This window comes from Saccoglossus kowalevskii, chromosome 7 (assembly GCF_978046115.1).
Source record: "Saccoglossus kowalevskii chromosome 7, keSacKowa6.1, whole genome shotgun sequence".
NCBI classification, from domain to species: domain Eukaryota; kingdom Metazoa; phylum Hemichordata; class Enteropneusta; family Harrimaniidae; genus Saccoglossus; species Saccoglossus kowalevskii.
Genome location: NC_140647.1, coordinates 23,589,645 through 23,615,880, shown reverse-complemented (window position 1 = coordinate 23,615,880; position 26,236 = coordinate 23,589,645). Strand labels below are relative to the sequence as shown.

The 26,236-nt window shown below is 39.5% G+C and overlaps 1 protein-coding gene across 1 annotated transcript; it reads right to left on the bottom strand.

Annotated features, from left to right (window-relative positions):
• Positions 1–6,637: 6,637 nt before the first annotated feature.
• On the bottom strand, positions 6,638–26,236 carry LOC100376267 (methanethiol oxidase-like). The gene is made up of 9 exons (XM_085501865.1): positions 26,168–26,236; positions 11,649–11,821; positions 11,076–11,261; positions 10,631–10,697; positions 9,982–10,163; positions 9,621–9,699; positions 8,634–8,755; positions 7,856–8,067; positions 6,638–7,561 (listed from the first exon to the last, which is right to left on the bottom strand). The coding sequence occupies exons 1-9, from the start codon at positions 26,169–26,171 to the stop codon at positions 7,381–7,383; spliced, it is 1,206 nt and encodes a 401-aa protein (XP_085357991.1). The 5' UTR covers positions 26,172–26,236; the 3' UTR covers positions 6,638–7,380.

Genomic DNA, 26,236 nt, shown 5'->3' with positions numbered 1-26,236 from the left:
GAATATGTGACTAAGGTCAAAAACAAATTTTGAGGACTCCGAAAACGTAATTTCACGACGAACATTTCAACGTTTTGGTTATCTCGGTACGACTGCAGTCTTTGAAACAAAATTGAGGGACAACAAACGCAACTTATGGCACAACACAAACGCAATGTAATGCAAGACCACGACGAACGTTTCAAATGTTCGCCCATTCTTTCATGTTTATTTGGTGATATGAATGATTCAGCCCAGTGCTTAGATAGTTTATTTATTAGAGGCGCCTGGGGAACAAAAATTTAGCATGAATGGCTTTCCGAGCGAAAAAAGCTCGAGGAAAAACAAAGAAAAAAAAAGAAACGATTTTCGCCGAATTATACATTATTTTGATTCAGCAAAGCTGTAATATAGCGTATTCATTAGATTTGCCCGGAAACCAAACTTTTGGACGTGAATTACTTGGACGACACATAGAGGGACTGTGGACGACAATAATAACCAAGAGGTGAGAGACGATTTACTGTGGCGATAGCTACAGTGATTACGACACAAACAGATCTTACTTTTAGTAAGCGATGGTGAAAACATACTTTAGCACAAATGAATTTGTTTTGATTGCCTAGCATGGCAAACGAATTTCCCTAATGAGGTTTAAATGTTTTATTTGTCTATGGTATCAGGAAAATTAAAAATGTCGACAAAGGTCAAAAAGCATTGTTATGTTATTGTTGATTTCCGGTATGTTACTGAAAGATTTTCTCGGCAATAGCTACGTGAATTTGACCTTGTCGGCAATACTCAGAAGACGACAGTGACAGCAACCAAAACGTATTAAATTGAAAGCAAATAAACATGCCAGAGTCATTGATTTTGCCAATTCTAGTTACACAAACACCAAGGTTATGTCATGAGGGGTTTCGATCACGATTGCATCTTGAATTTGATTGATTCGAGCGTTTGCCTGTCCTTTATAAACGTTTTTGTCTCATCGACTTGAGTATCAGCAGCACATCCGGCTGCACTTGCGTCTTCGATTTCATGATGTCTCGCTGATTTGCACGATGAATTTTCAGGTACAACTTTAGCATCAATCAGCTTGCATACCGGTCATTTCTGTCGACCAGACAAACAGCTTGTCCCATCCACCATAGAGTAGATTGTTTTAAATCTTCTGGAGGTCTGCGTAAGAAGGTCTGCCGGATTGGATTCAGTGGGTACATATCGAAATTCTTGATTATGTTTTCGAATTTCAGACACCCGATTACACGTAAATAAGTCTGGATTACCACGATTTTGTAACCAATAAAGAATTATTTGGTTATCTGACTACAAATAATATTTAGTAATTTTGTTTTTTTGTCAACGAATGATTTGGCAACGAACACATTTAGTCGTGTTCCCACAACTGCTCCCATTAATTCGGGGCGGGGGGATTCAGAGGTTTTAAATGGGTGCCACCCATGATTTTGACATTACGAGACAAGATTCACCCGTTTCCGTATGTATATACGCGGTTGCTCCATATGCACGCACGGAGGCATCAGAGAATACATGAAGTTATTTACAGCAGTAGTGAAATATTGTCGTGGTATATCGATATTACAAATGTTATGAAGGTCTTGGGCTACAGATTTCCATTTATCCAATAGCTCACTAGCAATAGGTTGATCCCAGTCATGATTACTGAACCAAAGAGACTGTATGATTAATTTCGCACGAATTTGTATAGATGTAGATAAACCGAGTGGGTCATATACCCCGGCAGTATAAGTATGTACCGAATAACGGGATTGTTCGAATTCCATTGACGCAAATTGAATTTACTTGTATTTGAGCGCTGGCTCCACCATACATAGTCCAGTCATTCTAGCAAAAAAGGGGGGCCAACCCGTCACAACCCGTCGCAACAGAAATAATTTCTTCACAGAGTTTTTCGGAAAGGTATCTTGATTGACATACTAAAAGTGTAGGAAAATCTACTCTTCCAAAATATATCTAATTTGCATATGATCAAAATGACCGTTTTGCACATTTTTAAATCATGGAAATATAACTATTTGGACATATCTTTTATTCTAGATGAGGTTTTTTTAAAATTCATGATGCTATGGTACTATTTTGAGTCGGAGAAGGTATGAGAGTGCCAAATGTGTTGATTGGGTAGATGAAAATTAGCTGAAATACAATATGGCTTCTCTTCTATGTGGCACAAGTAATAAGTTTAAGATGCTAGAGTACAAATTTAAACAGAATCGTACAGTACAGAACAGATGTAAATAAATAGTTTCCTGGGTAGAGGAATGAAACACCTTGGTTGGCTCTATAAACTATATTTTTGGTTTAACAAACTGTATTAAATAGTTATAATTCTGTTCAAAAGTTTATTGTTTGATTAATGTAATTTCTAATCGTCATCGCTATCTTCTTCATATATCTGAACTACATTTATGCATCCAGATTCTCGACATTGACCAAAAACGGCAAAAAATTTAAGGTTGTGCTTTCTGTGCGACAGTCTGTGGAGCAGTTGCATATCACTATCCTCAAGAGAAATTCAGGGTGCTGCCTCATATATTTTCAATCATTACATGAATGACGATCGGTTGTTGATTGCGTCCAGGGATTTGCTTCCTGGCCCGAACCTGATTTGTGTCTTTATCATGACTTGATTGTCCATAAAGGTGACACACCCGTCTGAAAAGGACAGGGCCCATAGTTCAGCCCGACGCTTACCTGAGGCAAAGGTGAGTAGGAAGACTGTTTTCCATGTCAAAGGTTTGAGTGGTGTTGATCGGAGAGGCTCAAAGGGCAGTCTGCTTAGATCGGCCTACACAATCGATTCTAATTGGTTGGTTCCCTCGTTTGGGGTCTAGGCCTCTGATTAAACAGTAAACAGTTTCCTAATGGTAGGACAGCTGGCTAGCCTCGTCCCCAGAGCATCCCAATGGTTGGTGACAAGGCTGACCTATGGCCAACAATCGCTGAAAAACAAGTCCACTTCGTGCAAATGATGGATGAAAAGTCAGCTGTCTGGCCAACAAAGGGATGGCATGAATTTCCCTTTCACTACACCAATCAGTGTACGCATGTCATTTCGAGGCGTAGGCTGTGTTGGTGGGATCCCTGTTCGCCCTGGTCGGGGCATTGGCAGCCTACTCAGAAAAAATCTGAGTGAGTCAACTGAGAGGCTTGATGCGTGTAAGTGGTACACCGCTGGGCTCAAAGGCAGTGTGCTGTCCAGATGGAACAACAGATCCGGAAGCACCCCTGGTGTTTCGACTAATATTTCCCACAGTAGTTTAATACCAGACCTTGTGTGGCGAATGATTATTGATAAATCGTGTCACTTCAAATTAATTTCATCAATAATGGGACAGTTCACTTGAGGGGTCGCAGTCCGCAAGCGTCAGAAATAAATCACTCCAGTATTTCACATCAATGTCGTTTATTCACTGGTCACTGGTTCACAAAGGTCACTCCAGTGTCAAGGTTCATTGAACTCATGGAGAGAATTACAAATTCACGTAAAACTAGAAAAACAAAGTAATAATGTAAACAAGTATAGAGTTACTCGAGCAAAGGCATATCCGGTAAACCAGTCCACTATCAATACATGTACATAGACTCATAGACTGCCCAATCAACACTTCACTGGCATATAAAAATACAAGGACGTAATCCCATCACACCGACGTTCTACAACTGCCGTTTCATAGCCGATAAACAAGTACACTTCAAGTTCAGTGCACATATTCAGTACATGTAAATTAGCAATGGCGTCATGTTGTTATGTGCACTCGGCAATGCGTTTTTTACTTTCTCGATGATATAACTCTAAACTGTACTCAAAATCACATAAAAAGCATATCAAAATGAACTACAGTAACTTATAATCACAAAGTGTACCTCTAATCCGCTTGACTGCTCCTCGCCCCTGGAAGGTGGTGTGGTGTACAATCTCCACATTGTATTCCAGGTACAAAAGGAAAATTTGCTCTGCTAGAACTGACAACGATGGGGATCTGGTCCCCCTCCTTGTAGCTATACAAGTCTCCGTGGTGTCGAACTATGGGTAAAATGTGACATAGTGCTAAGTGCACTTCTTTTAGTTTGAGCCAGTTGATATGGCAGTCCTGAATCCAATGCAGGGGCGATATTTTACATTTGGCTTGTGAGATAGGCATTCGTTTCCAGAGTCATAGCCGTGGCGAGTGGGTTGAGGTGGACCCCCTGCCTGAGGTTGGGAATTGCCAGCCACCAGGGCAAGGCACCCTTGCTTGGTCCGAGAGTGTTACTCGCCTCTCCAGTTTCTGTAAGAGAGCCTGGTGTTGCAACAAAAGTGCACTGTAACGGGTGGCTGCATAGCACGGCCTGGGGGAACTACCCTGAGAATCGCTGACATTCACATTAGTTCTCGAAGGGACACAGAAGGAATGCTGACAAGGCGTTCGGCTAGGTCGTTTAGGCAACGGGCCTGCAGCCACTGTACCAAGCCCACCTCCAAATTCCCTAGCCAGAAACACCAACTGCTGTGTTTTGGCTGAGGGTGGGACTCACTCGATTAACTAGGAAGTACAACTGGGCTAGAAAATCTGGTGTTAGCTTTACTGTTGTATAGCAACCAGCCACCTAGGTACACGTTGATGTGTACTAGCGCAGCAGTAGCACCACCTACCATACTCTGGTGAATACGTATGGAGCCATGCAAAACCTGAAGGTGAGCGGCCTGCACTTGACTACTGGGCCCAACTGGGCGAATTGAGGGAGTCGCTGACTCACAGGGTGTATTGGTATGTGCGGGTAGTATTCCTGAAATCCAGCGAGGCTAACTAGTAGAAACAGGGCATGGGGAATAATATGGTGTTCGGCGTTTCCAGGAAGCTCATACTGATTTAGTCAGCTTTAGTCCAGAACGGGGCGAAGCCACCTATAGTCTCAGTTGTAGTCTTTGGAACCACCAATACTTGCGAGTAGAAGCCCAGACATAATGCTGGGTCCCCTATCCTGTGTATATCCCTTTGTAAGCAAACTATCTACCTCCTGTTGGATTGCTCCCGCTTTGTGGTAGTCCCCTGGTAGTGCCCCGAACAGGGGCTGGTGCCAGGCGGGTGGAGAGTGCAGCAGGATCTTGTAACTGTTACGCGCAATCAGTGCGAGAGATGTGTGGGTTCGGCGGTTCCACATTGGGTGATCTCTCCTCCAAACTGGCTCGCAGGTCTCACCTGTACCAACTGGTCAGTGAAAACAGCCAAAACTGCATTCCGCTGTACAGAGGCAGCCCCTGTCACGAGAGCCATATGACACTGTCCCATCAATGGCTGTGTCTGCTGGTCTAGGAGGCTGGTGCGTTCCGCCATTGAGACTTCAGAGTGGTGGCAGCGCAAAACAATTTGCTCCAGTGGGCTGGCCACAACTCAAAGGTTGAGGGTGCTCTCAGTGCGTGGATTGTTTCTGACTAACCGGTCAAAATATTCCATGAATGTGGCCACCCCCTTTGCGTATCCCACCAAACCAACAAAATTCGAGGGTGGGGGGAGGTAACATCCGGTCACTAGGATCGATATTCCCCCCTAACCCAACGGCGTGGCTCATGAAGTCATTATGAGGAACAGACTCCGAGGGGCAGCCCGAGGTTGCACATTTAAATACTATTTTGACGGCCATATTGGATTGTTATTCAATCAAATGTGAATCGCGAATTGAACGTGAATCGTACGCGAATCGAGCCGTACGCTGTGATCACACTCGTAATAGTATGTTCACCTAGTAGATAAATGACGTCATTTTAAAATTACATAATGAATTTGAAATTCAGTTAAATTGAACAAAATGCCTATACAGATGCGTGATCAAATTGAAGAATACATATAATAGTTGTTTACATGGTCGATACAAACAGCTATTTACAAAGCAACGCACGATAAAGAATGAATATACTCTGCACCATCTTTGAGTCTTTTGTTTCAGCGCCCTTGACGACGAACTCAGACAAATCCAGGACGCAACACTATCTATAATATGATCGCTCTTGCAAAACATTTATTCTAAAGAATAGTATATTCAATGTCTCAGAATTCAACATGGCTGAACCCCGAGGCTTTGTGCTCTTTTACAAAAGCATGTCTTGCTGGATCTATGTTTAAGTCACACACCCAGATGGAGTGGTATTTTCCCGACGTTTCAGCCAGGAGCAGATTTGTTCTTAGGAATGTTTCCATGCAATATGTCTGAACTATGGTTGTGTAGACGTTTTCTTTTTCCAATATACAATCAAACCTGTGACAGCCACCTCTTTTATACAACGACCATCTCCCGGTATTTACCCAATTTGTTTAGTACCAGTGAATTTGAAGGTAAAACACTAACATGAAAGACTACCTGTTTAATGTGACCTGTAACTGTCATTTTGGCAGTAGTTAGGTCTACTAAATTTGTGTAGTAAGCCCAAATGATGGACGATGATTGCATATTTAGTGTGTTTTTTCTACAATGATTTTCCAATTAATTTCCATTTTAGCAAACGAGCATATTTTTGTTATTTAGTTCCCATCTTCAAATATTTTGACAAATCGCTTCATGTTCCCAATGGTTTTTGCAGAGAAGCCACACAAGCCAATATATTGCTGGTTGGTTGAATTTAGAAATGACGCAATAATTAATACCATAATACCATATACTCCAAGGTGTAAATAAAATACATTTTTTTAGATAATTATTTCAATTATATTTCGAATTTGCAGGACAAAATATAAGTATGATGTACCCCTGACGTCATTTCAATAGAATTTACTTGAACACACACATAAGCTCTACAATTGTGCTTGCTATTACACGAATATGTAATCTAGAAATATCAAGCTTGTGGAAACAAATTCTGAATGGAACCATATGTCTGTCAACGTTTCCAAAAAAAATATTATAACTATCATATAAAAATGAACAATATTTCTGTGAAGTATTTTTCAAATTGTTGGAACTGAGTGAAAATGAGAGAGCAGCATTTCATTTATGTCATTTACATACAGGGTAGAACTTATTCAACTCACTGGTAAATAAGTGTATGGTATTCATACATTGACTATAACATGCCGTGTGTACAATGTTTTGTAATAGGTCAATTCCGTGGAAGTACTGGATGTAGGCATCTCCGGGTCCTGCCGCATTTGAGACAGCAAAACATCAGAAAAACAAATATGCCATGTACAATATGACAATGACCATTTTGTCTGTTTGTGCCTACGAATCTTGCTCTGAGTGGCTATAACCTAGCGCCGCATTATTATTGTAATAACTGATTTTAATATGTTGTAACCTAATTATAATAAGCTGCATCAAAAAAATGTGGTGTTAGGTGTTAACCAAATCTCGTGCATCCCGTGACTTCTAACATTTCCGATATTACATATCTGCTGTGTGAGTACACCAAATATCAGAAGTGCAGTCTCCACCCGGATATCGGATTTCGTGAGCCAGGGCCGGTCCGTCGGGTTCGTTGCCGAAGTCCACCAGGAAGTCCTTGTTAAGTGTCAGTCCACCAGTTTTTATATCGACATCTACCTGAAGCATAACACTGCCTTGCCTGAAATAAAGAAAAAAAAATATCCATATTTGTCATCAATGTTGTTACATGCAACGCACTATCCCACAATGCATCTGACAGGGTATGATGTAAATGGAGTGTACTGTCCCATATTGCAATGTACTTATATACGGAAATAATGTGATGAAAATGGAGTATGCTGTTCTACTAGGATGTGGAATGTAGTACGTAATGCATATGCACACATACCGACCAGATGTGATGCACATGAAGTGTGCCATGCTTTCTAACATTTCCCTATTTTCACAATTTTAAAGATGCATGAATGCTTACTCGATCATGTCAGGGTAGAATTGTTTGTCCCATGCGCTGTATAGTGACGTGGTGACGTACAGTCTTTTACCATCCAAGCTGAGTTGTATCATTTGTGGACCCCCTGCAATGCGTTTACCATTCATGTACAGTGGATCTGGCTGTGATGTCATTTCCTTGTCTTCGACTATTTTCACACCACTGTCTGTTGTTACACTACCACCCAGGAAAATCTGAAAACCGAAACATACATGTGTGTTTAATTATTGCTCACACCGGTCATTGGTAGCCTAGTGGTTGTCGCATCAGACTCATGACCGAAGTTCAAATCCTACCTTAGGCTGAACAACAAAATAACCCACCCCTACCCTGGGTGAGTGTACCACAGACTTTATGGGAAGGCCTATTCCACTGACCAAATTTATTCACTCAAGAATGCGACTTTGGGGAACCTTGGTTAAGGTCCGCATGTGCTTGTGTTGACCCCAGGATATCGCATTAAAATTGCCATTTGATAGAGAGATGGCCACACAGCCCTGTCATGTAGTCCCAACCATGAATATGACTTCTGGGGCAAAAATGCGCTATGTGTCAGCACTAGCAATTGCAATTGCACATACAATAGTGAGATAGGAGATACAATAGTGACTTTCAATGCCAGGAACTGTCGCCTGGCACAAACATTCATTTAAAAACAAAATTATTGCCCACAGCGGGAACTTTAAAAGTAAAACTGAATCATTTTGACTGTGGACAAACTTTAACAACATGATGTATACCAACAAAATCTTAGTCGTACCTGTCCAACCAATCGCGGATTTCTTGTGTCTGTGATGTCATACTGGCGTACATCTCCATGTAACCAGTTGGTAAAGTAGAGATATTTGTCATCCAATGAAAGCACTATGTCGGTTACTAAACCTAGAAAACGGGAAGAATAAACTAATAGTTAAGTTAGGCCATTGTTTCTACAGGGTGAACATATTCGAATGTTCGTGGGCAATGCCACTTTAATGAGTGTCACTACAAACGTACATGCACCCTCTACAGACATATTTAATTTGAAATATATCACAATTTCCTGGAAATTATTGTTATTGGCGAATAACCACAGATCACAAATAACAAGACGGACACAAAGAGGGCGTGGCGCGACTTATTGGACCGGCGGGGTGGTATCTTAGAGAAAATATACATTTCTAAAGTTTTAACTTGTGATTGATATAGACCACATTAATGTCCATTCAAAACGGGAGTGTCCTCTCATGACAAGATTTTTTTTTAATATTTGGAGCAGCGTATTCACCGCTGCTGCTTAGGCGATGATTGTTCGATCTTTCTTTTAGTTCACTATATCGAAATTCGTTCCAAAGCCAATTCGTCTCACAAGTCGATTTGTCGCAAAGTCGATTCGACAGATTTAATGTTAGCTCACCACTAACTCGCCAAAGAAGCACAAAAAGATCCAAACAACAAACTGTTCACATGCTCACCGTACACTGGCATGCGTAATTGTTTGTTACGCCATTTTGTTTTTGCCAACGTTGGGTTATACCACGGTTCTAGTGACGGAAAGGAAAAATAAAATATGACTAATATAAACTTTTACGTCGATGTCAACCTCTTGCACACAACATTAACCCTGCTCGAAATGATGACCAAAAATAAAAAAAATGGGACGAATGTGAAATAAGATGAATGTGAATTGGGTCGAATCGACTTGTGGGACGAATGTGTTGGGACGAATGTGAATTGGGACGTATTGACTGTGAATCTGTGTAAATACTTGGCATTTCCGGTAATAACCAGCCCTCCACTTTCTTGTCAGGAACGTCGATCACTTTTTCAGTAGCAAATTTACCATCCTGAAATAAATTAAATGTGAGCATTAATCAAATTTCTGTCAAATTCCTGTTACAGTGCTTCACTCGATGTTACACAATCATTTATGGTATTAATTATTGCGTCATTTCTAAATTCAACCAACCAGCAACTTGCCTGTTTAGGGTATTTATTAAAAACTTATTTTTCACGAATTTCAAAAACACATTGTGTTGCTGCCGTTGGCCGAACACATGTTTACTCTCTGTCACGCCTTATAATTCAACTATAGAAAATGTTTGATAATGACATTTCTTGTCACTCACTTTAGTTTTGTAAAATCGTATAACGTTACTGGAGAAAGCGGCGCCGACGAAACCTTCGGCAGCGGTCGGGTCATGCAGGAATCGAATTTCCAATGGCATTATGCCTTCCGGCCCAAGGTCAATATCTTGTATTCGTTTATGTGTGGTCCAATCCCATACATGCAATGATTGGCCGTATTCGCCTTAAATAAAATAAAAAAAAGTAGTAGGTTTGTTAAAAACCTATTTAAGTATACGCACAATGCTATACACGATGAATCGTGGTTGTAGATAATGTGGTAAGTATAATCTGTTTTTTTCCCCACGGAAATTAACGATTTCATTCAGGTGGAATCTACCGCATTATGTCAGACATACTTCTTGTTGATTATGGCGCACCAAGTAAAGCTCAGCAGCAGGATCAGCAACATTCTTTGTTAATTTCCACCTTGAACAGATAAATTGAACATAAGTAAAAGAGGTGAACAACTCTATTTGAAACACTATTTCCCATTATTATAGTAACACAATGTTTTATCTGGAAGCAAAGTTCCGACCTTCAAATGCCAAGAAGTGCGGATAAGAAGTGCGGAAAGGCGTGGAAAAATAGATTATATGATATCTAAAACAATCTTGTATTAAAGATAAATATGGCCATATACAGTTCTACTTTGCCAGGCTTGGCTGTTGTATCCACGTATTTTACATGACGCTGTAGTTGTTTCCGCTGAGGTCACCTGACATAATATGAAAGTGAATACAAGGTGACACTTACATCGGAATTTAATAGTAAATAATATACAACTGTCTAGTACCTATTAAACGCCAATCGTTTAGGTACATGCTCGAATTGTGTTTGGTGCCATGAGTCTTAGAGGTGATTAGATTTTGACCACTTCCCTTTGGCTAGAGTGTAGCCCGAAATCTAGTCTATTTTCCGGCCGAGCTTATGTATGTATTTGATGTCGATTTGCAGCAAAAGGGCAGGTGACATTTCTAGAATTTGGTTTGATGGGGATAATTCTTATTCGATCTCAACTTGAATGATGAAAAGCATTATTAAACTTCTTGGCGTATATTAATAAAATACAGTGACATTAGACATGTGACCTTACCTTTGCGATGGATGGGCGCCTTGGTTTAGTTTCCGTGTCAATCAAGTAGATTCGACTGGAACACAGACATGGCGCCACCAAACGGTTTCTTTTTCTACAACAGTTGTCATAGCAACTACTACATGCATTCCACCCGGTATGATGCAGCTCATCGCCCAAATATGGCATGTGTAAGCGGTGGATGATCTGATGAATTGTGGGTGAATGATGTTAGTTGCGTAATACAAGGGTGGTCCCGGCGTTATCAGACGAATTGGGAAACAGTCCGGGTATTTTATTTTCCTGAATCACATGTTTAACGATGACGGGAATTTTACGTTTGTGTGTGACATGCTAAAACAATATAAAAATGGCGTCTTTTCTACGCAGAACAATTGTGCTTTTGTAGTAGGTCTACTTCTGATTTTCAATAATATTTATTATTATTTGTTTATTTGGATGCAGTTTTTTTCTAAATCTTTCTGTCAGTTAGATTCATTGAAACACATTAAGCGTGTACATGTCGAAATTTGATAACACGTTAAAGCGCCCCCCCCCCCCACCCAAATGTGGCCGTTCGATTGTTCTACATACCTGACAGTAATTGCTTGACCTGGGGTCAATGTCAACGGTTGCTATAAAATCCGGTTTCTCTGTTTTTGTCGTGCGATAGATACACGCTACATAGGCAATCTCCTCCCTGACGCCTGACTTGAACGCCGCCAACGGAGTGGCATATCCCGGTCCACGTCCTGGGTGGTTAATGGCTGAAAAGTAATGAGAAAGATGCGTTACGTCCGCGGTAAGTTAGTCATGGCGCACCAAGCCACAAGAGGCCGGTATTACAAGTTACGGTTCCAGCATTACGATTGGTCGATTACTATCCCGTTGCTTGTTCTATTTCCCTTGGTTACCTGACGTCAGCACTTACGCTCGTGGCCGTTCATGGGTTTGCTTTTACTTTCCAAAGTTGGGCGAATAAAAAACTGTTTCTTTTGTAAACAATTTGCACACCGAGTATATCAGACCCATCTCAAATATTTAGTCTTTGCTAGCAGATTGTATGGGCATGGTGTTATCACACCAATGAAGACTTGTTTATGGAAAGCGAAGTCGCGTACATACACGAATCCATGCTATTCAGTCCATCCATGGACATCTCTACCAAGCTGTTACAAGCCTGTAATCCTACGTTTGTCTGTAAAACACTTGTTTCACCGTGGAAATTTGTGCTAATAAAATTGTGTTAACATTTTAGCTAAGAATTATTAAAGTTCCCCTGAATATACACAATCTCACTGGGAATGTCATATAATCATTTATAAACCATTGGAAAAATTAAATATATAATTCAAAAGTTTAACGAGCACCAACCAACTAGATATTCCAGTAGCCAAATATACACAGAACAGTGCCTTCTAATGTTATAATACATTATGACTTTTTATTGTTTTGCTATTTTATTTCCTTTACAGTGGAATTAATGTGACTTATATTATTTTTAAATCTAAAGACTTACTGCTGTAATTCAGTATTTTGCTCAAAAATATTATAATATTGTTCATGTACATTAAAACCAACGACAGAACAGAACGTACTATACATAACATTATGGTTGTAACTGTGGCTGGTACACTAGAATTAACACGACGAATGTTGATTCAGACATACTGGTTAAAAATGTTCTTACGAGATCCAAATCACAGTGGGTTTGTAGTTGAAAAGTTTCTTCACCACTATTGAAACAAATCCGGGAACGATCACATTGCAAATGACAAATTTTCTTTCAACGCGATTTATCAAAGTACTCAAAATATTTTTTGACAAATGAGCATCCTTAAAATGGCATGACGCACAACGCAAAAGCGTCAAATAACCTTGATCCAAATTGAATGACACAAAATGCAATGCTGTCGCTTTACTGTTTGCATTTTTATTCAATACTAACAGAGGTAATCAGACTCATGAAAGAAAATGACCCTGCTCGAAATGGCATAACGCAGAATGCAATGCTGTTAAATGATCTTATTTCAAATGGCATAACGCATAATGCAAAGCTGTCAAATGACCTTGCTCCAAATGGCACAACATACAATGCAATGCTATTAAATCACCTTGCTTCAAATGACATAACACAGAATGCAATACTGTCAAATGACTCTGCTCCAAATGGCATAACACAGAATGCAAAGCTTTTAAATGACATTGCTTCAAATGGCATAACGCAGAATGCAAAACTGTTAAATGACCTTGCTCCAAATGGCATAACACAGAATGCAAAGCTTTTAAATGACATTGCTTCAAATGGCATAACACAGAATTCAAAGCTGTTGAATGACCTTGCCTTAAATGGCATAACACGAAAACAAAGCTGTCAAATGACCTTGCTCCAAATGCGACGACACAGAATGCAAAGCTCTCAAATGACCTTGCTCCAAATGTCACAACACAGAAAGCAATGCTGTTAAATGACCTTGCTTAAAATGGCATATCGCAGAATGCAAAGCTGTCAAATGACCTTGCTTCAAATGGCATAACGTAGAATGCAAAACTGTTAAATGACCTTGCTTCAAATGGCATAACGCAGAATGCAAAACTGTTAAATGACCTTGCTTAAAATGGCATATCGCAGAATGCAAAGCTGTCAAATGACCTTGCTTCAAATGTCACAACACAGAATGCAATGCTGTTAAATGACCTTGCTGAAAATGGCATATCGCAGAATGCAAAGCTGTCAAATGACCTTCCTTCAAATGGCATAACGCAGAATGCAATGCTGTCAAATGACCTTGCTCCAAATGGCATAACACAGAATGCAAAGCTGTCAAATGACCTTGCTCCAAATGACACAACACTGAATGCAATTCTGTTAAATGACCTTGCTCCAAATGGTATAACACAGAATGCATACCTGTTAAATGACTTTGCTTAAAATGGCATAACGCAGAATGCAAAGCTGTAAAATGACCTTACTCCAAATGGCATAACACAGAATGCAAAGCTGTCAAATGACCTTGCTCCAAATGACACAACACTGAATGCAATTCTGTTAAATGACCTTGCTCCAAATGGTATAACACAGAATGCAAAGCTGTCAAATGACCTTGCTCCAAATGACACAACACTGAATGCAATTCTGTTAAATGACCTTGCTCCAAATGGTATAACACAGAATGCATACCTGTTAAATGACTTTGCTTAAAATGGCATAACGCAGAATGCAAAGCTGTTAAATGACCTTGCTCCAAATGACATAACACAGAATGCAAAGCTGTCAAATGACCTTGCTCCAAATGACACAACACTGAATGCAAAGCTGTTAAATGACCTTGCTTCAAATGGCATAACGCAGAATGCAAAGCTGTTAAATGACCTTGCTCCAAATGGCATAACACAGAATGCAAAGCTGTCAAATGACCTTGCTCCAAATAACACAACACTGAATGCAATTCTGTTAAATGACCCTGCTCCAAATGGTATAACACAGAATGCATACCTGTTAAATGACTTTGCTTCAAATGGCATAACGCAGAATGCAAAGCTGTCAAATGACCTTGCTCCATATGGCATAACACGGAATTCAAAGCTGTTAAATGTCCTTGCTGTAAATGGCATAACACAGAATGCAAAGCTGTTAAATGACCTTGCTTCAAATGGCATAACACACAGTGCAAAGCTGTTAAAGGACTATGCTTCAAATGGCATAGCGCAGAATGCAAACCTGTCAAATGACTTTGCTTCAAATGGCATAACACACAGTGCAAAGCTGTTAAAGGACTATGCTTCAAATGGCATAACGCAGAATGCAAAGCTGTCAAATGACCTTGCTCCATATGGCATAACACGGAATTCAAAGCTGTTAAATGACCTTGCTGTAAATGGCATAACACAGAATTCAAAGCTGTTGAATGACCTTGCCTTAAATGGCATAACACAGAAAACAAAGCTGTCAAATGACCTTGCTACAAATGTCACAACCCAGAATGCAATGCTGTTAAATGACCTTGCTTAAAATGGCATATCACAGAATGCAAAGCTGTCAAATGACCTTCCTTCAAATGGCATAACGCAGAATGCAAAACTGTTAAATGACCTTGCTTCAAATGGCATAACAATGAATGCAAAGCTGTTAAATGACCTTGCTCCAAATGGCATTACGCAGAATGCAAAGCTGTCAAATGACCTTGCTCCAAATGGCATAACACAGAATGCAATGCTGTTAAATGACCTTGCTTCAAATGGCATAACACAGAATGCAAAGCAGTCAAATGACCTTGCTCCAAATGGCACAACACTGAATACAATGCTGTTAAATCACCTGGCTTCAAATGGCATAACGCAGAATGCAATGCTGTCAAATGACCTTGCTCCAAATGTCACAACACAGAATGCAATGCTGTTAAATGACCTTGCTCCAAATGGTATAACACAGAATGCAAAGCTGTTAAATGACCTTGCTTCAAATGGCATAACAATGAATGCAAAGCTGTTAAATGACCTCGCTCCAAATGGCATTACGCAGAATGCAAAGCTGTCAAATGACCTTGCACCAAATGGCATAACACAGAATGCAATGCTGTTAAATGACCTTGCTTCAAATGGCATAACACAGAATGCAAAGCAGTCAAATGACCTTGCTCCAAATGGCACAACACTGAATACAATGCTGTTAAATCACCTGGCTTCAAATGGCATAACACAGAATACAAAGCTGTTAAATGACCTTGCTTAAAATGGCATAACGCAGAATGCAAAGCTGTCAAATGACCTTGCTCCAAATGTCACAACACAGAATGCAATGCTGTTAAATGACCTTGCTTCAAATGGCATAACGCAGAATGCAAAGCTGTCAAAAGACCTTGCTTTAAATGGCATTACGCAAAATGCAAATCTGTCAAATAAGCTTGCTTCAAATGGCATAACACAGATTGCAAAGCTGTCAAATGAGCCTGCTTCAAATGAGCTTGCTTCAAATGGCATGACACAGAATGCAAAGCTGCCAAATCAGCTTGCTTCAAATAGTATGACTCAGTATGCAAAGCTGTCAAATGAGCTTGCTTCAAATGGCATGACACAGAATGAAAAGCTGTCAAACGACCTTGCTTCAAATGGCATAACACAGAATACAAAGCTGTCAAATAACGTTGCTTCATATGACATTACGCAAAATGCAAAGCTGTCAAATAACCTTGCTTCAAATGGCATGACACAGAATGCAAAGCTGTCAAATCAGCTTGCTTCAAATAGTATGACACAGTATGCAAAGCTGTCAAATGAGCTTGCTTAAAATGGCATAACGCAGAATGCAAAGCTGTCAAATGACCTTGCTCCAAATGGCATAACACAGAATGCAATGCTGTTAAATGACTTTGCTTCAAATGGCATAACACAAAATGCAAAGCTGTCAAATGACCTTGCTCCAAATGGCATAACACAGAATGCAATGCTGTTAAATGACCTTGCTCCAAGTGGTATAACACAGAATGCAAAGCTTTTAAATGACCTTGCTCCAAATGGCATAACACAGAATGCAAAGCTGTCAAATGATCTTGCTCCAAATGTCACAACACAGAATGCAATGCTGTTAAATGACCTTGCTTCAAATGGCATAACGCAGAATGCAAAGCTGTCAAAAGACCTTGCTTCAAATGGCATTACGCAAAATGCAAGGCTGTCAAATGAGCTTGCTTCAAATGGCATAACACAGATTGCAAAGCTGTCAAATGAGCCTGCTTCAAATGAGCTTGCTTCATATGACATGACACAGCATGCAAAGCTGTCAAATAACCTTGCTTCGTATGACATTACGCAAAATGCGAAGCTGTCAAATAATCTTGCTTCAAATGGCATGACATAGAATAAAAAGCTGTCAAATGAGCTTGCTTCAAATGGCATGACACAAAATGCAAAGCTGTCAATTGACTGAGCTAGCTTCAAATGGCATGACGCAGAATGCAAAGCTGTCACATCAGCTTGCATCAAATGGCATATCACAGAATGCAAAGCTGTCAAATGAGCCTGCTTCAAATGGCATAACACAGAATTCAAATACGTCAAATGAGCTTGTTTCAAATGATATGATGCAGAATGCAAAACTGTCAAATCAGCTTGCTTCAAACAGAATGACACAGTATGCAAAGCTGTCAAACGACCTTGCTTCATATGACATAACACAGAATGCAAAGCTGTCAAATCAGCTTGCTTAAAATGGCATAACACAAAATGCAAATCTTTCAAATCAGCCTGCTTCAAATAGTATGACACAGAATGCAAAGCTGTCAAACGACCTTGCTTCAAATGGCATGACACAGAATTCAAAGCTGTTGAATGACCTTGCCTTAAATGGCATAACACAGAATGCAAAGCTGACAAATGACCTTGCTCCAAATGTCACAACACAGAATGCAATGCTGTTAAATGACCTTGCTTACAATGGCATACCGCAGAATGCAAAGCTGTCAAATGACCTTCCTTCAAATGGCATAACGCAGAATGCAAAACTGTTAAATGACCTTGCTTCAAATGGCATAACGCAGAATGCAAAGCTGTCAAATGACCTTGCTTCAAAAGGCATAACAATGAATGCAAAGCTGTTAAATGACCTTGCTCCAAATGGCATTACGCAGAATGCAAAGCTGTCAAATGACCTTGCTCCAAATGGCATAACACAAAATGCAATGCTGTTAAATGACCTTGCTTCAAATGGCATAACACAGAATGCAAAGCTGTCAAATGACCTTGCTCCAAATGTCACAACACAGAATGCAATGCTGTTAAATGACCTTGCTCCAAATGGTATAACACAGAATGCAAAGCTGTTAAATGACCTTGCTTAAAATGGCATAACGCAGAATGCAATGCTGTCAAATCAGCTTGCTTAAAATGGCATAACACAAAATGCAAATCTTTCAAATAAGCTTGCTTCAAATAGTATGACACAGAATGCAAAGCTGTCAAACGACTTTGCTTCAAATGACATGACACAGTATGCAAAGCTGTCAAATAACCTTGCTTCAAATGGCATGACACAGAATTCAAAGCTGTTGAATGACCTTGCCTTATATGGCATAACACAGAAAACAAAGCTGTCAAATGACCTTGCTCCAAATGTGACGACACAGAATGCAAAGCTGTCAAATGACCTTGCACCAAATGTCACAACACAGAATGCAATGCTGTTAAATGACCTTGCTGAAAATGGCATATCGCAGAATGCAAAGCTGTCAAATGACCTTCCTTCAAATGGCATAACGCATAATGCAATGCTGTCAAATGACCGTGCTCCAAATGGTATAACACAGAATGCAAAGCTGTTAAATGACCTTGCTTAACATGGCATAACGCAGAATGCAAAGCTCTCAAATGACCTTGCTCCAAATGGCATAACTCAGAATGCAAATCTGTCAAATGAGCTTGCTCAAATGAGATGACGCAGAATGCAAAGCTTCAGATGACTGAGCTTGCTTCAAATAAGATGATGCAGAATGCAAAGCTGTCAGATAACCTCGCTTTAAATGGCATGACACAGAATCCGAAGCTGCCAAATAACCTTGATTAAAATGGCATGACACAGAATCCAAAGCTGTCAAATAACTTTGCTTCATATATCATTACGCAAAATGCAAAGCTGTCAAATGAGCTTGCTTCAAATGGCATAACACAGATTGCAAATTTTTCAAATGAGCTTGCTTCAAATGAGATGACGCAGAATGCAAAGCTGTAAAATGGCTGAGCTTGCTTCAAATGAGATGGCGCAGATTGCAAAGCTGTCAAATCAGCTTGCTTGAGATGGCATATCACAGAATGCAAAGCTGTCAAATCAGCTTGCTTCAAATAGTATGACACAGTATGCAAAGCTGTCAAATCAGCTTGCTTCAAATAGCATGACACAGAATACAAAGCTGTCAAACGACCTTGCTTCATATGACATTACGCAAAATGCGAAGCTGTCAAATGAGCTTGCTTCAAATGGCATGACACAAAATGCAAAGCTGTCAATTGACTGAGCTAGCTTCAAATGGCATGACGCAGAATGCAAAGCTGTCACATCAGCTTGCATCAAATGGCATATCACAGAATGCAAAGCTGTCAAATGAGCCTGCTTCAAATGGCATGACACGGAATGCAAATATGTCAAATGAGCTTGTTTCAAATGATATGATACAGAATGTAAAGCTGTCAAATCAGCTTGCTTCAAATAGTATGACACAGTATGCAAAGCTGTCAAATCAGCTTGCTTCAAATTGCATGACACAGAATGCAAAACTGTCAAACGACCTTGCTTCATATGACATAACACAGAATGCAAAGATGTAAAATGAGCTTGTTTCAAATGATATGATGCAGAATGCAAAGCTGTCAAATCAGCTTGCTTAAAATGGCATAACACAAAATGCAAATCTTTCAAATCAGCTTGCTTCAAATAGTATGACACAGAATGCAAAGCTGTCAAACGACCTTGCTTCAAATGGCATGACACAGAATACAAAGCTGTCAAATAACCTTGCTCCAAATGGTATAACCATATGCTTCATATGACATGACACAGCATGCAAATCTGTCAAATAACCTTGCTTCAAATGGCATGACACAGAATGCAAAGCTGTAAAATAACCTTGCTTCATATAACATTACGCAAAATGTAAAGCTGTTAAATGAGCTTGCTTGAAATGGAATGACACAGAATGCAAAGATGTCAAATGAGCTTGTTTCAAATGGCATGTCATTGAATGCAAAGCTGTCAAATGACTTTGGTTCAAATTGCGTGATGCAGAATGCAAAGCTGTCAAATGAGCTTGCTTCAAATGGCATGACGCAGAATGCAAAGCTGTCAAATAAGCTTATTTCAAATGGCATGACACAGAAGGCATAGCTGTCAAATAACCTTGCTTCAAATGGCATGACACAGAATGCAAAGCTGTCAAATAACCTTGCTTCAAATGCCATGACACAGAACGAAAAGCTATCAAATGAGCTTGCTTCAAATGGCATGACAGAAAATGCAAAGCTATCAATTGACTGAGCTAGCTTCAATGGCATGACACCGAATGCAAAGCTGTCGATTAACATTGCTTCAAATGGCATGACACAGAATGCAAAGCTGTCAAATGAGCCTGCTTCAAATGGCATAACACGGAATGCAAATATGTCATATGAGCTTGTTTCAAATGATATGATACAGAATGCAAAGCTGTCAAATCAGCTTGCTTCAAATGGCATGACACAGAATGCAAAGATGTAAAATGAGCTTGTTTCAAATGATATGATGCAGAATGCAAAGCTGTCAAATCAGCTTGCTTAAAATGGCATAACACAAAATGCAAATCTTTCAAATCAGCTTTGTTCAAATAGTATGACAGAGAATGCAAAGCTGTCAAACGACCTTGCTTCATATGACATGACACAGCATGCAAAGCTGTCAAATAACCTTGCTTCATATAACATTACGCAAAATGCGAAGCTGTCAAATAATCTTGCTTCAAATGCCATGACACAGAACGAAAAGCTATCAAATGAGCTTGTTTCAAATGGCATGTCATTGAATGCAAAGCTGTTAAATGACTTTGGTTCAAATTGCGTGATGCAGAATGCAAAGCTGTCAAATGAGCTTGCTTCAAATGGCATGACGCAGAATGCAAAGCTGTCAAATAAGCTTATTTCAAATGGCATGACGCAGAAGGCATAGCTGTCAAATAACCTTGCTTCAAATGGCATGACACAGAATACAAATCTGTTAAATGACTTTGGTTCAAATTGCGTGATGCAGAATGCAAAGCTGTCAAATAAGCTTATTTCAAATGGCATGACGCAGAAGGCATAGCTGTCAAATAACCTTGCTTCAAATGGCATGACACAGAATACAAAGCTGTCAAATAACCTTGCTTCATATAGCATTACGCAAAATGCGAAGCTGCCAAATCATCTTGCTTCAAATGTCATGACACAGAACGAAAAGCTATCAATTGAGCTTGCTTCAAATGGAATGACACAAAATGGAAAGCTTTCAATTGACTGAGCTAGCTTCAAATGGCATGACGCAGAATGCAAAGCTGTCACATCAGCTTGCTTCAAATGGCATGACACAGAATGCAAAGCTGTCAAATAGCCTTGATTAAAATGGCATAACACTGAATGTAAAGATGTCAAATGAGCTTGTTTCAAATGGCATGTCATTGAATGCAAAGCTGTCAAATAACCTTGCTTCAAATGCCATGACACAGAACGAAAAGCTATCAAATGAGCTTGCTTCAAATGGCATGACACAAAATGCAAAGCTATCAATTGACTGAGCTAGCTTCAATGGCATGACACCGAATGCAAAGCTGTCGATTAGCATTGCTTCAAATGGCATGACACAGAATGCAAAGCTGTCAAATAACCTTGCTTCCTAATTGTACGTTAGAGAATTGACAAACAACAAGGTGGCACATTGGTAATTGTAACATAAGGGAATTATTTGAATGAAAGCACATATGTTACTGGATTATTCGCAACCTGTCTTACAACATCCACAAGATAAAGAACTGCAAACCACATATGGACATAATGAAAATTTTAAATGGTTGTGGTCGTTGTGCTCCTCATGTGCGACATTTATGTTGATGTTTTCCACAATCCAATACGCTTTTCTAATGTAATCAAGTATGAGGTTTAACCTTGCACTAATTACCGACTTAATTAATATATATTTAAGCTTGATAACGTCTCAGTTTGTACTCGTTTTTCTGCGCAATAGCCAAAGTCGCCATCTTTGTTTATATGAGGCTCATATATCTCACGTATGCGTGGTGAGACGACTACCGTCCCTTTAATATGCTTATATTAAGCCCGGGGTGGTGGTGGGTCACTCTATATTAAAGCCTTACACCATGTGCATTCTTGCCAAAAAATAATAGGCACCTAGAGCTGGCAGCACATTGGAAAACTATACCCCCTATTGCAGATGCAATGTAAATTCAGTACACCCTGGAGCAGACATATAAAAAACACCCCCTATTTCAGACATATATCCTACATTCTACCCATATTGCAAGCATTCTCTGTCGTTTTTTTGCACTCAAGTGGAGTGTGGTCAACTCAAACAATCTACTTGTGTTTGCTGTGTATACAACTCTTTGGTTGGTGTCATTTGTTGTTCGATGAAGAAAGATAAAAACTTGATGATACACTGTGCACACAACTTTGCCAGGATTCTTATTCCATCAGATACCAGTACGCAATTTATGTTTAGCACCGAGTGACTTTGGCATGAATACAGGGCAGAAAACCCAGAAAACTAAACATAAGAATGCAGGAGTTGAAAGACCCGCCCTTCTCACTCAGGAACTTTAGGGGTAGTTATGCTTGTACAAAGATTTCAAATTAACCCCTCAAATGTGGGAAGACCATTACATTTATAAACTCTGGCCCTTATTGACGACACAATTAAGTGAAAAAAAGCACTAAAAATATACTGCCACCCACTTTGAAAGGGTTTTAAATACCCAATTACCCATTTCTGAAGCACAGAAACATGGGTAGTAACGGCATATAGAGCGACCCCTTGGGATATTAAGTAACAAATATGATAGTTAGATAGGATTTAGTTGTTGAGAAGGAAAGTACAATGATTTTCATTTAACAAAAAATAAATAACTTGTATATATATGATTCAATGCAATCTTAATTGTGGAATATAAGTTTGAAACGCAACTTGGACTCTTGATACCAATTGAAATTCCTACGACTTTACACACGGTCATGTTTTACGCAAGTCCGTGAATGCAGCATAATCATCAAGCCTACCCATGCATCTTGATATATGTATACTGAAATGTGCCCTGTCAACATGCCTTGCACAACACGTTGACAAAAACAGTTGACGGAAGAGGTTAAATTCTGCGCGCATGCATTTTAAATTAAACTTACCCATAATTAATAGATCTTCTAACAGAAGTTGAATGTGCCTCAAAACGAACAGCGGTGTCCAGTCACATAGAGTGAATCGACAATCTACCAGACCAAGTGGTCATTGCAGCCAAACTATTTGCGAACAATAATTCATTGTACAGGACAATGGAATCGATCTTTGTTTACCATAAATTACGAAAGACTTGAATACATTATCTGCTTGAACAAATACATGGTAGTGTGAATCAACGCTGATAATTATGTATGTATCTCAATAATACAAGACAGAATCATTAAAACTGGCTGATAGTGTGCCTTGTTCAATTCAAGTCATAGTCAAATATAGCATAATTTCTATCAGCTATGATTTCAACTAACCCCATACTGTAAATAGGAAATAATCAGCATCTTCTGAAAAAATGGCTTTTAATTGTGAGAAAACAGACTCAAATATTGAACATTATCATTTCCTTTGATAAAGGGAAAAGTCAGCAAAACCAGGATAATGGACTACCATCTACACTGGTTTGCTCGAACGAGCATCAATGTCACCCAGACAATTACCATTCCTGTGCGATGTGGTGGAACTTTACACTATTCAAGCAATAACCCCGACGTGTCACTCTATATAATACATGAGTAAACACAATACACGGAACCTGGATAAGATTTTATAAATGGCCGCTGTATGTATCGTTCAACACCCGTCCCATAGTCTCGTACAGAGTACGTTATTTGTATTCATGAAAATTGTTTGTCACTGTGTAAGCTATTGCTTTTGAGAGGGCACAAGCGGCGGCACGAGATTTTGCACAGAAGAGTGAGATCTGCTTATCATACATCGCGCCGAAGGCGCAACCTTACTAGGGGGTCCAGGGCATGCTCCTCCACTTTTGTAATCTAAACTCTCTGAAACGCTATTTACTGCATTTTGAGGGGCAAATCTTGCTGACCAAAGGGTTTGAGCTTTATCTTAGAGGGGCACCGCCATTGGAGGAGTACCTACAGAACTCACACTGGACAGGGGGTTCTTTCAGTTCTAGAATGGGATAGACAAGACAATAGTTCTGGAAATGAAATACACATATACCAAAATATCAAGTTAAAGCTCCGGGCTTTAATATCTCTCAAAATAATTACAGAAACAAAGCACTAATATATACAATGAACAAATTCACTAAAATAAGGGATTGCTTAGCAATGCCGAAGAAATACAGGAGTATTGTTTGCAGAGGAACGATGTTATTCTGGAGAGCACCGCTGAAAGCAGCATATTGCAGAGCAGTTCATACAAGTTTCACAGAATGATGTTTGATGCCTGTATCACTTGTCTAACATTATTGCAGAACACACACAGGGTACATAGTAAAAATGATGGACACGAACTGTCCTCAGTGTAGCCTTAATGTCCAAGATTCAGGGACACCACCTGGGTTTCCACATGAGCCAATCAGAATGTGATCTTGCTAGCATCTGTCTTACGTAGATAAGTCAGTAGATCATAAACATCTTTTGTTATTCAAATAGCAGCACACCTTGTAGATTCCAATTGTTTTTTTCAAAGTTAGAAACACACTTTTTATGTAAATCTCAAGCACACCTGGTAGATTCAAGTTGTCTTTCCAATGTGGTTAACAAGTATGACCTGCCAATCACCTATATGACAGTTATCACACGGCAATGCACACCGTTTCTTCCCATGATACCATGCACACTTATATTTGCAGGTTTTAAGGTAATATGGCACAACATAGAATAAAGGATGGCCCCCTCATCAAGACTGAATGGAGTACATTTTCAGTCCAATAATCAGCATCAACTACTACTAAATTTACATGCAAGTCTGTCAAATAACCTTGCTTCAAATACCATGACACAGAACGAAAAGCTATCAACAGAGCTTGCTTCAAATGGCATGACACAAAATGCAAAGCTATCAATTGACTGAGCTAGCTTCAAATGGCATGACACAGAATGCAAAGCTGTCAAATAACCTTGCTTCCTAATTGTACGTTAGAGAATTGACAAACAAACAACAAGGTGGCACATTGGTAATTGTAAGTTACGGGAAGGTCCTACAGACTTGGAATATGAAAAATATACACTAATACTAATGACAACTCTAGAACATTTTGTTCTTTGCCACAAATGTTTTCCAGTGCAGAAAGACAAGCTAATGGGGAGGAAGTCAAATATATATATAACAACCTCTATGCAGATCTTGAACAAAAGAAAGGAATGCCAATTGCTGGGAGACACAAACATATAATGATGACAGGTGTACAAGCATTAACAAACTAGTCATACAATTTCCTTTAATATGCTTATATTAAGCCCGGGGTGATGATGGGTCACTCTATATTAAAGCCTTACACCATGTGCATTCTTGCTAAACAAATAATAGGCACCTAGAGTTGGCAGCACATTGGAAAACTATACCCCTATTGCAGATGCAATGTAAATTCAGTACACCCTGGAGCAGACATATGAAAAAAAAACTATTTCAGACATATATCCTACATTCTACCCATATTGCAAGCATTCTCTGTCGTTTTTGCACTCAAGTGGAGTGTGGTCAACTCAAACAATCTACTTGTGTTTGCTGTATATACAACTCTGTGGTTGGTGTCATTTGTTGTTCGATGAAGAAAGATAAAAACTTGATGATACAATGTGCACACAACTTTGCCAGGATTCGTATTCCATCAGATACCATTACGCAATTTATGTTTAGCACCGAATGACTTTGGCATGAATACAGGACAGAAAACCCAGAAAACTAAACATAAGAATGCAGGAGTTGAAAGACCCGCCCTTTTCGCTCAGGAACTTTAGGGGTAGTTATGCTTGTACAAAGATTTCAAATTAACCCCTCAAATATGGGAAGATCATTACATTTATAAACCATGGCCCTTATGGACGACACAATTAAGTGAAAAAAACACTAAAAAGAACAATGATTTTCATTTAACAAAAAATAAATAACTTGTATGTGATTCTTAATTGTGGAATATAAGTTTGAAACGCAACTTGGACTCTTGATACCAATTGAAATTATTCCTACGACTTTACACACGGTCATGTTTTACGCAAGTCCGTGAATGCAGCATAATCATCAAGCCTACCCATGCACCTTGATATATGCAGACTTAAATGTGCCATGTCAACATGCCTTGCATAACACGTTGATCAAAATCAGTTGACCAGAGACGTTAAATTCTTACCCATAATTAAAAGATCTTCTAACTACAGTTGAATGTGCCCGAAACAAACAGCGGTTTCCAGTCCCATAG

Coding starts and splice junctions, on each gene's coding strand:
- LOC100376267 (XM_085501865.1), bottom strand. Junction 10,698..11,075: donor GGCGCCCATCCATCGCAAAG/GTAAGGTCACAT, acceptor ATATTATGTCAG/GTGACCTCAGCGGAAACAAC. Junction 7,562..7,855: donor TTCTACCCTGACATGATCGA/GTAAGCATTCAT, acceptor TCTTTATTTCAG/GCAAGGCAGTGTTATGCTTC.